The 14015-nt window shown below is 41.8% G+C and overlaps 1 protein-coding gene across 15 annotated transcripts in view; it reads right to left on the reverse strand.

Annotated features, from left to right (window-relative positions):
* The window catches only part of ESR1 (estrogen receptor 1), a 387875-nt gene that overhangs the window by 231894 nt on the left and 141966 nt on the right, over window positions 1-14015 (reverse strand). For 11 of the 15 annotated variants that reach the window (XM_021083057.1, XM_021083050.1, XM_021083034.1 and 8 more), the window contains one exon: window positions 8022-8218. In XM_021083057.1, the coding sequence (XP_020938716.1) occupies window positions 8022-8218 (197 nt within the window). 15 annotated transcript variants of the gene reach the window in all.

The following is a 14015-nucleotide window of genomic DNA, read 5'->3' on the forward strand; positions in this document are numbered from 1 at the left end:
CGAACTTCTGCACTAACATCGCAGGTTTGCTGACAATCACTTTGGGCTAGAAAAAGAAGAAATTTTACAGGTATATCTGCAAAGACGTTTCTGGCAAAGAAATGGAATGGTCATGTCTGAATAACAGCAAGTAGTCCAGTCTTGAGAGTCGACTTCAGAAACAGAAATGGCGACTTTAAAGCAACTAGAAATGCCTTCTTGGTGCAGTGAGCAGCCCGTCAGTCTCATAAAACAACTAGACAGGCTAGAGCAAGATTGTGGAAATCCTTGAATGGTTGGTGTCTAAGGATTATTCCACGGCTATGGAAGTCATTAAAGAATTCCCTGAAAGTACTGACAGGATGAGTGATGTGCTAAAGTTAGTAGACTGTCAGTGTGCAGAGAAGTTTGGAAGAAGGAAAACAAATGCAGTAAGGGCTTAAGTGGAGAAGGCAGAAGGAAAACTCACATTATTGCAATGAACCTGGTGAAAGTTGATGGGGTAAACTCTGAGGAGTGGGATTTGGACACTGGGTTAGACTCAACAGAATTACACAAAAGTTCTGATGGGAAGAGCTGCAAAGGGCAAAGATGAAGCTAACTAACTCCCAGCTTTCAAGCGGGGATGCCTGAGGAAATGGTGAAGGAACCCATACAGAAGAAGGCAAAGGGGAGTGGGTGGTGTCAGAGACGCGCAGGAGTCACGAGAAGCCAGGGTGGGGCAGGAGCTAGACTTGGGAGATAGTTACACAGCTGTGACACTTTAGGTCTTAAATATTGTTCCCTGGGCGACTCTAACAAAGCACCACAAATGAGTAACTTAAAACAACACAAAGAATTTCCTCACAGCTCTGGAGGGTAGAAGTCTGAAAACAAGGTGATCAGCAGAGCCATGCTCCCTCTGAAACCCATAGAGAAGAATGACTTGCCTCTTTCTGCCTTCCACCATCATTGGTGTTCCCTGGCTTGTGGATGCATCATGTCAATAACTCTCTCCATCATCCCATGGGATTCTCCTCCCTGTCTCTTTGTCCAGATTTCCCTCTTCCAATAGGACCACTAGTCATATGGAATTAGGGCCCCACGCTACTCTAGTATGGCCTCATCTTAACTAAATACATCTGCAACGACCCTATTTCCAAATAAGGTGACATTCTGAGGTCCTGGGGACAAGAACTTCGACATATCTTTTGGGAGAGACACGTTCCAACCCATAACAGGTTATGTCTGCGATTGCTTAGAAAACTGGACAGAGGAAAGCATGAGAAAGAGAAAAGGTTGTGGATTCTGTAGAGAGAGGAAGAGGGAAAATAAAGAGGCAGAGAAAAGACAATAAGCCCTCTTCTCTTTCACAATTGATTTGCTTAATTTCCACTGAGGATATCTTGGTTTATGCTATTTCACATTTCTGGAATTCTTGTCCTAACTTCTTAATGCCTATGAAAGTCTTCTGATTCTTTCCAGATCTATATCAAATATACCACTTGCACTAACACTTGTTTTGCCAGCCTTGCCCAATGAAATAGCTCCCTTCTCTGAGGTCCTCTAGCAGGTTTTATTTACCATTCTTTGACCTCTTGCCATGTTCTGTTATTTAACAGACATGTGCCCAGCATGACCATAGACACAGGAGCTATGGCAACAAACAAGGCAGAGCAAGCCAGAAATCAGCTCTCACTGAGCTTCCATCCAAGCTTGGGCAGGAATATTTGAAGGTGGCACCTGTTGCGGACAAATAACAATCGACCAAATGAATAAATTAAAAAGCTCAGGGTTTAAGAAAAAAACTAAGAGAGCTCCCACTGTGGCTCAGTGGGTTAAGAACCCAATACTGTCTCTGTGAGGATGCGGGTTTGATCCCTGGCCTTGCTCAGTGGGTTAAGGATCCTGTATTGCTGCAACCTGCGGTGTAGGTGACACTTGTGGCTTGGATCCAGTGTAGCTGTGGCTGTGGTGTAGGCCTCAGCTGCAGCTCCAATTCGACCCCTAGCCTGAGAATTTCCATATGCCACAGGCGTGGCCATAAAAAGAAAAGAGAGAGAGAGAGAGAACTAAGGGTTTAGGGCCTTAAAAAATAGGTATTTTTAAAAAAAGAAAAAAAAAAAACTAGAGGCAAAGGTTTGTGGCATAATCAGGGGAGACTTTTCTGAGAAAGAGATCTTGGACAGAGATCTGAATGACAAGAAGCCAGCAAAGTGAAGTTCTGGGTGTCGCAAGCAAAGGCGAAAAAGGGAACCACAGATGCTAAGACCCTGAGAAAGGAATACATTTGGTGTGTTAGGGGAAGAGAAAGAAGGCCGGTGAGGCTGGATTACAGCAAGTGGGAGAGAAATAAGCAAGAATAAGACCATGCAGAGTACATTAAGCCCCAGAAAGGAATCTGGGCTTTAAGTGCAGTGAGAGTTTTAAGTACAAGACCATGTGACCCAATAAATGCATCAGAAAATCTCTCCTGCTGCCGCACGGAGACTAGACTGCAGAGGGGCAAGTGGGGAAATGTGGAGACCAAAGACTTGCTATACTTGTGTGCACATAATGCCAAGATCAACTCTGAGCCATATCTCTGAAAGGACTCTAGAGATAGCACAGTTACGTACTAAGAGAGCAGCCTCCACTTCGAACCCATCCTCTGGCTCTTTCTAGACAGGGGTGCACAGGTCAAGACAGAAGGTGACTGGAAATGGAAAGCTAAGCATAAAAACGAAACCATCCTGGGCAAACAAGCATGAGTTCCTACGCACAGAAGAACTAAGTTCTCTTTTAATAGAGAAGCTGAACAAACAGGCCTGCTTTGCTTTTAGCAAGTCAGTCTCCGCGTACCCTCAGCAGCTGTTGGAGGAGCTATCCAGGGTGCTGGACTCTCACCCTGAAGCTTTCTAAGTAAGACCTGGTGGGCCAGGCCATCGGTTATTCCTGTTGGACCTAAGGCCCCCACTGTGTTGAACCATAACCAGACTCCACCCTGATACCATGTCCTCCGGGTCTTATGTCACCTTTAGGCTAACACCTGCCTTGGCCGTGTCTGTTTGGCGTAATGTTGAGCACTGTCTATACAAAGGCGAGAACAGGAAGAGGCAGCATAGATAGGGGTGTGTAGACAGCCTTCAGCCTCCACTGTGCCTCATGATCATTTATAACATAAGGGCATAATATAAACTTTATAATATTTATTATGACAATAATAATACAAGAAGCAGGGAGCTCCATGGAGTCCTTTTTCCTTAGAATAACACACAAAGGGAGTACCTGGCTGCTGAACCTATAACCAAATCTGCTTATATAACTCATCCAAAAGTCTCTGCCTACAACACATCTTAAGGAACACTGCTTCTCTACCTGCAATGATTAATAAATTCGCAGAATACCCAATTTCACCCATCTCCCTTAAATAGTGTCCTTGACTTCGCTGTAGGGGGAAAAAAAAAAGTATGTTCAACTGGAAGCCATTACTCAATTTCTTGAGTAATCAAGTTCATACACTAAGTAGTGGATAAAAATTTGTATGCTTTCAAGTCAAACACTTTACCTCTTCAAGTAAAACACTTAAAGCACTAGAGTAATCTGATGGATACTCATTTCTAGCTCTCTTCTTAGGTAACAAGAAAAACAGGAAAAGCTACAGCATCTTCAGAACTTTCTACCTGCATCATGTCAGACCCTTCACTGTCCTTAAATAGGTTTGAGGGGTAGCGTGATTTATAAAGAGTCACAGAAGTTCAGCAAAACTTTTTAGCTCCAAGTTATCAAGACTATGATGAGAAAGACTGTATTGCTCTGGTATTTCCCTTTTATGCGCACAAATAAATCGAACAAATGGAAGTGCCATCAAAGTCGAAGAACAAATATATGCCCTAAGAATGTCTTTGTATAATCAAATGGTATATTCATTTTGTTCATTTTTATTCACAGAACTCCCCAATCTCTATCTCACCTCCTGGTCTTTGCTCCTATGCTCAGTCCCATTCTCATATGACGGAACACCCATCCCACCCTTCTTCATCTTCTCACTTTACTCATCCTCCAGATTTAATTTTATATCAGAAAACCTTCTCTGAGAGTCTGACTCAGCCCCCCACCAAGAATGAGTGAAGCCTAGACTCCTGGAAGATCTGAACTCACCCTCATCTTGGTGCTTGTCACACTATAACTTTATTACTGGTTTGCTTTTCTGTCTCTCCTACTACCTTAAAGCTCTAGATGGATAAGGATTGTGTCTTTCCTATAAGTATATCTACAGGATTTCCTACAGTGCTTTGCCTAGCAGAGGCATTCAATGAATAAATTAACAAATTAGAGAACATCATATACATATATATGATATACACATATATATATACATATATACATATATACACACACACACACATATATATATATACATGCAGCAGTGTACAGCAGCTTGGTGTGGGATCTCAGTTCCCAGACCAGAGACTGATGCCAGGCCACAATGAAAGCACAGAGTCCTAACCACTATACCACAAGGGAACTCCCTGAACTTTATAATGTTTTTTTTTTAGGGCTGCATCTGTGTCATGTGGAAGTTCCCAGGCCAGGGACTGAATGGGAGCTGCGGCTGTGGCTTATGCCACAGCCACAGCAACACCAGATCCAAGCCACATCTGCGATCTACACCCCAGCTTATGGCAACACCAGATACTTAACCCATTGAGTGAGGCCAGGGATTGAACCTGTATCCTCAGAGACAACTTAGGATCTTCATCCCGCTGACTGACCCACAACAGGAACTCCTGAACGTTATAATTGTTAAGGTCCCTCCTTATCTTTAACAGTTAATACCTCTGTCTTGTTTCTAGTGTTCCTGCAGAACTTTGGACTCAATAGTCATCTCACTTCAGAAACCTTATATAAATGACTTCATATCATGATAGGTAAGAAGTTTCTGAAACCACGTAGAAATTGCACTTTATGTAGTACAATTTTATAAAGTGAAATGAAATCCTAACATTTAGTCTGGGTGCACAAGATGGAGATAGATATATATTTTGAATATCAAAGAGTAAGCAAAAAAAAAATTTAAATACTTAAACTTGAGATAAAGCCATACCAACGAAATATATATTTTTGTTAGCTTACATTTTCTTCATTGAAATTTTCTTTTTTTTTTTTTATATTCACTAGTCATTGAAATTTTCTATTTCTTGTGTGTGTTTTCTGTTCTGAGCCCTTAATGCCCACAGACATGACTGTTTGATGTGGTATTTGTAACATACTCCCACATGCTAAACACACAGGATGAAAATAATCTGTGAAAATGCTGCCATTGCCTCTTGAAGGAAGATCATTTCTACCTTCAATCTCAGGAACTTGACGTTTATAACTGACAATATTTTCATTGTTTTCCCCATCTTCATCACAGAGTAGCACTTTATATTGACTCTCTAATCTTATCATGAGAACCTTTGCCTCCCCAAACAAATTTCCCAAATAATTCTAAATTTTCTGGGGTTATGGGAGTTCCCATAGTGGCTCAGTAGAAGTGAAACTGACTAGTATCCATGAGGACACATGTTTGATCCCTGGCCTTGCTCAGTGGGTTAAGGATCCGGCATTGCTGTGAACTGTGGTGTAGGCTGCAGATGCAGTTCGGATCTGGATTGCTGTAGCTGTGGCATAGGCTGGCAGCTGGAGCTCCAATTCAAGCCCTAGGCTGGGAACTTCCATATGCCACAGGTGTGGCCCTAAAAAGACAAAAAAAAATTTTTTTTGGGGGGGGGGTTATGGATTACATCTTGCACATATTTTTATTTCCACAGAACATCCAGCAACAGTACAAAGTTCTCAATAAATATGAATAGGCAACACATTAGATTTGGAAACCATCAATTCCCTTTTTACATATTAAATCAAGAGTCAGAAATTATGGCCCATAGGCCAGTTCTGGTCAGTTACCTGTTTTGTATATAAAGTTTTATTGGCATGCACTCATGTATTTACATAGTGCTTGTGGCTCCTTGCAGGCCGCCATGCCAGAGATAAGCGGCAGCCACAGACACTGCATGACCTGCAAAGCCTACATAGTTACTCTCTGCTCCTTCGCAGAAAAACTTTGCTGAGCCCTGCTCTAAATCACTTTTACAGATGAGGGAACTCAGTCTCAGATAAATGACTTGTTCAATTAGGTAGCTGAACCTACCCACTAAATCCACCTTTACCAGATGATTTTTCTATACCAGATTAAAGACTTGGTGGGGGGAAAAAAGGTATTTTAAATTACATAAAATCAAATAACAGGAAAATCACAAATGAAGATGACTCTCAAAAGACTTTTAAGGGCTTACACTAACTTAAGCCAAAATATAACTCTCATTTTTCTAAATTAAGACAGTATCTTCCGGAGCTCCCATTGTGGCTCAGTGGCTAACAAACCCAACTAGTATCCATGAGGACGTGGGTTCAATCCCTGGCCTCGCTCAGTGGGTTAAGGATCCAGCGTTGCCATTAGCTGTTGTGTAGGTCACAGATGTGGCTCAGATCTGACATTGCTGTGGCTGTGGCATAGGCTGGCAGCTGTTGCTCCAGTTCAGCCCCTAGCCTGGTAATCTCCATATGCCGCAGGTGCGGCCCTAAAAAGATAGAAGACCAAAAGAAAAAAAAAAGATAGTATCTTCTAGTAAAATCAAATAACCTATGCTTATATATATATATATATACACACACACGTATATACACACACACACACACACACACACAAATTTACTCTCAGATTAATGTTATGCATTTTATTAAAATTCTAACAAAAAAGTCCAAGTCTTACAGACTTCTAAAAGATGTTGAAAGGAATAGCTGTCCAAAAAAGTGCTTTTAAAATGGACCAAGGTGACCTCACACACTACTCTATTAAGATACGAAGAGCCTTAAAAAAAAACAACTCCATTCCACTGGCAATGGAAGGAAAAATAGTGTATGTCAGCCCCAGCTTTCACCCCACATCAGGGCAGTGAAGAGCTACAGCAAGAAGTCCATGAGAACAGTGATTCATTCTTTATTCAAAAGTATCTGCAATCAGTACCTATTAATTTAGTAGACTCTGGTTTTTAAGAATTTACTTGTCTCAATTTCCATAAAGGGAATCACACAAAACCCCATCAGAAGTATTGTTAGTATTTATACCCTCAACTTTGCTTAAGCTGAAAAGATAAAGGAATAAGAAACAGAGGGAAATGGTTCACTGTTAAGACAAAAGGGTTAATTGGGGTAGCTTTAAACTGCTGTCAGACCTCTGCTCTTGTCAGTCAAGGGATCTTTAGCACAGATATTTTAAGTAGCAAAACTGATTGATGTTTCCCCCAGTGTGCCCTATATAGACAATAGAGCACCAATACAGACTTCCCTGGAGTAGAAATAAAATGTAGCTGGTGGTCTATCAGAGAAGCTGCACTTGTTAAACTAACTACAAGAAAAGGATCAGGGCAGATAGGCAAATGAAATGTTCCAGGTGCATACTTAATAACCGTTTGGTACAGATTATGCACCCCTTTCTACAAGTCACCAGCCTTGGAGTCTTCTCATTTTAGCAAAAGGTCACATTATCCATTGAGACAACAAAGAGATGGAAGAAGAGCAAGAGAAGAACAAGGTAAATTAGAATGGGTCGGGAACAAAGATGAGAACAGAATGCTTATCTGGGCAAAGTCAAGTTGCAGAAATAATTACGTATGGGTAATTAATATCATACCACCTCATCTAAGCCTAGCGGCCTGCAACGCATGAATATCCACCTGCCATCCCCCAATCATGGCAAGGACAACATCTCAGAGATCCAGCTATTGAAATCCTCTTCCTCTAGAGTTGCTCAAGACAGTTTGGACCTTGCCAGATGAAGCAAGCATAATTACCTAGCCACAACTGCCCTGACACTGGCCAACTCTTTCTCCTGAGATCTTATCTCTTCTTCATGTTTGTACCATAGATACAGGTGGACCGCCTAGGATTAGGGTTCTGTACAAATGGCTGATCAGATGCCTTCCTCAGTTGCCTCCCCTCTTAGGATTAAACAATGGAATAAGTTGTTTTCAACACACTATTACCTTGAATACTTCTCTTGAAGAAGGCCTTACAGCCCTCGCAAGACCAAACTCCATAATGGTAGCCTGAGGCATAGTCATTGCACACTGCACAGTAGCGAGTCTCCTTGGCAGATTCCATGGCCATGCTTCCCTTGTCACTGGTGCTGGCCAATCTCTCTCTGCCACCCTGGCGCCGATTATCTGAATTTGGCCTGGGGAAAAAAATAGGAGAAAAAAAAACAAAAACAAAAAAAAACACAGTGAATCCATTAACATTAGAAAAGTAAAACATGCACTCTCCTCTAAAGAATAAGAGGCTTGGAAGATGTAGCAGATCCACTTTATTCTGACATTTTGAAATAATGAATCATAATGTAAGCTAATCTTTCATTACCTCTTGCCGTCTGTTACAGCAAAAGGTGTTTGCCTATTCTATTAACCTTGAGGGGAAATTGTTTATTGCAAACTTGCTTTAAAAATGGACTGACTTACACTGGAGTATATTATCCAGAAAATGACAAAATGAAATTAGCTGGTTTCTAATGGGCTTATTCATGTTTTCAGGGATTCACAATTAACTCAGAACCATTAGAGACCAATGCTCATTCCTAATTCCAGACCACACTAAGGGTCTTTAGGAAATGGAGACAAAGCATAAAACAGCTGGAACATCTGAAACTCAGATAAACGGGTGAACAAGGTGGAACACATGTAGAAAGACAATTCAACTTTTTGTGTCACTGTTACCAGATAATCCTGAATATCAGCTTTTATAACTTCACTGTAATTTGAGGATCCTAGTGCATATCCAATACGCCTCTTTAAGAACATGTAGAATGAGAAGAACAGAGGAACACAAATGATTACACCAACCTTGAAAGTTTTTTGGGAGGAATCATATCCCAGAAAAGAAACAAAGAAGGCAGTCAGAAAGTGCTGGGAGAACCGAGGAATTGGGGGAGCAAAAAAGGTTTAAAGAAGTAGAAAGCTTTAAGAAGGAGAGAGTGACCGATAGGGCCAACGGAGCAGAAAAGTCCAATAAAACCAGAACTGATCATGTGAAGCTGTATTTGACACGGAGGATGCATAGCGAGGCGTTTCCATAGAGAGTCTGGGCACAAGCCAAATCCTGTGGGCGGGAAAGGAATGGAATGCATGGCAATGAAAATGAGTGAAGGTCATTCCTTCGAGAATCTGAATGAGAACGGGAAGGGAAGGAGATGGGTGGTCACTAAAGAATATAAAGACAAAAGGGGGGGTGGTTAGAATGGAAGGGTCCTGAGAAGGCCTCAAGGAGATGGAAGGGGATGGTGGCAGGTGTGGAGAACAGAAAACAGAACAAAGTCAAGAAGGAAAGTAAAGCAGCTGGGATTAAAGACACAGGTAGAAGGAACGGCCTCACCGAAGACCCCTTGAAGACATCAGGGAGAAAAAAGGTAAGGAAAGGAATAAATGAGACTAATTTGCATGTCTCATCTAACCAAGCATGGGAGCACAATTATACTGACCCAGGATTTGCTAGGCATCTGCAATAGAATAAAGGTGGTGTAAGAGAAGTGTGTGTGTGTGTGTGTGTGTGTGTGTGTGTGTGTGTTGCGGGTGGAGGGACGGGAGGGGGTCCTATGGCCAAAGCCCAGCACAGTGCCCGGTGTGTAGTTGACACGTGGTAATATCTTGTCATGAATGAATAGAGCGTTCCCGGGTATGGGGGGTGGGGAAGAGGTAGAAAAATTGTGGAAGGAAAGATGGAATGAAGCCTATGACATTTAAAAACAAAAACAAACTAGGATGAGATAAAGTGAACGGAAGATAGAGCTTCCAGGGTCTCTTGGTTAAGGAAGTTCAGGCTTCCTGCTTTCCACACCTGACCCAAATAACCAGACCACCCTGACTGCCACCAGTCCCCCCTGCACAAGCCCTGCCTTTCCTTTTAGCTCAGATTTGACAACCCTTCTCTGTCCCTCTCACTCCTTAAGATTGTCCGCAATTTTGTAGTGGTGGTTCTCAAACTACATTTGCCATAATATTCACAAAATAACTAGCTCCTTGGGTCGAGTGTGTCTGATGTGACTTTGCCAATTTTTTCCATTCTAAATGACCTAGCTCTTTGGTTGGCAGCCTTAGATAAGAGTTCTTTACTTTTTAAGACCCTTAGAGAGCGCTGCCTCGACGTTTTTGAGTCTAGTTCATATTCTGTTGCCCATCTCTTTCCATTTCATCCCCATGTCATCAACACCCACCCCCCAACACAACCTCAAATCTTTTTACTGTTTATTTACTAATGTCTTATGCACGATTCAAGTTAGTGGGTAGCAGCTGTGAATATTTAACTATAGAAGCCTTAGGGCCTGGGAGAGGGGGTTAGCAAGCAGGACACTGACAGATTTGATGTCTTGTCAACCTTATTAAGTATGAAGCCCTGGTAACTAGCTCAGTGTTCAACACACAGCAAGCATTCAATACATGGTTGTGAATGGACTCAGGAATGAACGAATAGCATGTGCAACAGCTCCAAGGTGTCAAGTATCCTCCATCCCCCCTGCATAATAAAATACCACATTTTCTTAAAATTGCAGTAAGATAGACATAACATAAATCTATCGTCTTAACCATTTTTCAGGATACAGTTTGGTGATGAGTATATTCACATTGGTGTACAACCAATTTCCGGAACTTTTCCATCTCACCAAACAGCAACTCTTCACCCATTGAACACCAACTCATTTCTTCCTCCCCAAAGTCCCTGGCAAGCACCATTCTACTTTCTGTCTCAAGGCATTGAACTACCCTAGATTCTTCATAGAAGTAGAATCACACAGTATTTGTCTTTCTGTGATTGGCTCGCTTCACTTAGCATCATCCATGCATGAATTCGTCTCTTACCAGCCACTCCTAATCCCCACACACTGGCAGTTAATTAACATGTCCCAGTTCCAAACTGGAGAGCACGTTTTTCTTTACTTTTCCTCTGCTACTGACTACACTATTATTACTCCTTCAGTTGTACAATCTCATCTCTGCTGCTGTCCTCTGAGTTCCTTGTGTCTTTTCCATCTTTGGAATCCTGAGTGTTTATAGCACAGAGCCTCTTCCAGAATTGGAAAAAAATAAATATTGATATCTAAGGAAATAATCAATGACTGAATAAGATAATTTTCAAAAAATAGAATGTGCAAATATTGGGGGTTTTTTTCAATATTGGTAAAAGATGCCGTACCAAAAGTGTATTTTCCCCAGATCTAGCAGAGTCGTATGCTGTCAGCAAAATGCCTTTCATCTACACTCTGTCTTTGAGATGGTCCTGGAATCTTAAAAAGCCACCGTAGGCAAAAGGCATCAAACCAGAGGGCCTCCAAGAAGACAGGGAAATTACACAGGCCATATTTCCTCACCATAAAGCAACTTTTTTCTCCAGCTGCGAAACTCATGCATATAACATTGTCAATAACCGCTTTGTTTCAGCCCTGCTCCAAAGCAGGGTGTCATTAAAAAGAATACCACCTAGATCAAGCTAAAAGGCAGGTGAGCTATTCTCCCAGGCTGCAAAGCCCTGTGGCACCATGAAATGTGATATCAAGGCTGTCTTGAGTTAAGCCAAGCTCACTCAGCACAACCGCCCCGAGACAGAGATCGGTGTCCTCAGACGCAGACTGACGTGGCCCAACTATCGGCGGCAGAAAGGAGCAGAGTAGGAGTGCCCACGTCTGGACTCAGACCAAGACACAAGGGTGGGTCAGGTACAACCCACGATTAGATCAGTCTACTGGATGAGCCTACTTACAGGTTCTGGACTCATCTCTTCCAGCTGTCCTCCGCTTGGCCTTGTCCCACCGCACCTGTCAGAGACCTGGAACTTTCAGCCTCATGCCTCTTTTGTAGGAAGTGCTTATACTACATTCAGGGCAATCTTTCTCCCTCTCCCTCTGCCTCAGAGGCCCTTAGGCTTCTCCTTATTTCCAAAAGACCAGCATTAACAGCTCTCATTAACTACCGTGCATGTTCTAATTGTCTTCAGGGTCTGTCTTACTAATAAGAGGCTTCAGAAACCCTAACCATGTCCCATCCCTTTATTCTTAGTGAAGATTTAACAAACTCGTCTGCCAAATTGCTGAAACGTCTCCCATTTTGTAACCCTCTTATCCTTTTCTCACTCAAATGTCACCCAACCTTATACTTTCTCGTCCTGGGAGCTTCCTCATAAGACTTAGAAAAGAGGTTGACTAGTTTACCGAGCAACATCTTAAGAGATGAGTTGTTCTTTAGCCTCACAGACACCTTCAAAGATTCTATGAAAAGAAATAAGGCAGAGACTTCCCATCGTGGCACAGTGGAAACAAACCCAACTAGGAACCGTGAGGTTGCGGGTTCGATCCTGGCCTCGCTCAGTGGCTTAAGGATCCGGCGTTGCCGTGAGCTGTGGTGTAGGTGGCAGACGCAGCTCAGATCTGCATTGCTGTGGGCTGTGGTGTAGACCAGCAGCTGTAGCTCCAATTCGACCCCTAGGCTTGGAACCTCCATATGCCACAAGTGCAGCCCTAAAAAAAAAAAAAAAAAAAAAAAAAAAAGAAAGAAAGAAGGCAGAAGCTGAAGTGAGAAATTCAGGGATGTTTTGCATCAGAGACTTAACACCTTGCAACTTTGAGGTGCACACGTGCCTAAGGAATGCAGTAAAAGAATGGCAGGGAAAAGGCTGGCAGAAAGCTTGAGAGTCTCAGATATCAAAAGATACCACCACTGCACCTATGAAAACTAGAAACTCAACCAGTTAAATTCTGTTCCATTTTCATTACATCAATTGACAATTAAATATTTCCAAATGGATCCCCCACTGATATTGCATATTCAATATAATTAAGAAAGATGTTGGGAGGCATTCATATTGAACTCAGAGAGTGGACTCTCTTGGACCAAGATGAATCAGAGCCTAATAAAAAGTATTTGCCAGGAAGATTTTCATTAATCAAAGGAAAAGTTTTAAGCTCAATGTAATCAAATACTGTTGTTTTTCCAACCATAAATCATGGTACCAGCTATCCAAAAGTATTCCCCTGATTAGCCAAGCATCAAAAAAAAAAAAAAAAAAAAAAATTTAAGGAGTTCCCTTTGTGGCTCAGTGGTTAACAAACCCAGCTAGGATCCATGAGGCTTTGGGTTTGATTCCTGGCCTCCCTCAATGTGTTAAGGATCCAGCATTGCCGTGAGCCATGGTGTAGGTTGCAGACTCGGCTCGGATCCCATGCTGCTGTGGCTGTGGTGCAGGCCAGCAGCTCTAGCTCTGATTCAACCCCTAGCCTGGGAACCTCCATGTGCCAGGGGTGCAGCTCTAAAAAGCAAAAAAAAAAAAAAAAAAAAAAAAATTAAGCCTTGGTTTCTAAAGGAAATATTTTTGCAAAGTTAAACTAAAAGAACCAACAGTTATCTACTCCCTAGAAATGTGGGGGTAATTAAGTACTAGTGGAATAACTTCATGAGGCTCCTTCACCAAATCAAGTCCCCAAAGGCGTGAGCATTCAAAGTTCCCAGGACTTTCTTTTCATGGCATTTGCCATGAACAATTATATGCCAACAAATTTGACAACTTAGAAGAAATGGACAACTTTTTAGAAACATACAGCCGACAAAGACTGAATCAAGAAGAAACAGATAATCTAAACAGACTGATCACTAGAAATAAAATTGAATATGTCATGAAAACACTCTCTGCAAACAAAAGTCCAGGACCAGATGGCTTTATGGGGGATTCTACCAAACACACCAAGAAGAACTTATACTGATCCTTCTTAAAATTTTCAAAAGATTGAAAAAAGAACATTCCCAAAGACATTCTATGAAACCACCATCATCCTAATACCAAAACCAGACAAAGATACTACTAAAAAAGAAAATTATAGGCCAATATCTTTGATGAATACAGACACAAAAATTCTCAACAAAATTTTAGCCAACCAAATCCTATAATACATAAGAAAAGATCATGTACAATGGCATTTACCACAATTTCCAGTCCTA

The sequence above is a fragment of the Sus scrofa genome, chromosome 1, assembly GCF_000003025.6.
Source record: "Sus scrofa isolate TJ Tabasco breed Duroc chromosome 1, Sscrofa11.1, whole genome shotgun sequence".
Classification (NCBI taxonomy): domain Eukaryota; kingdom Metazoa; phylum Chordata; class Mammalia; order Artiodactyla; family Suidae; genus Sus; species Sus scrofa.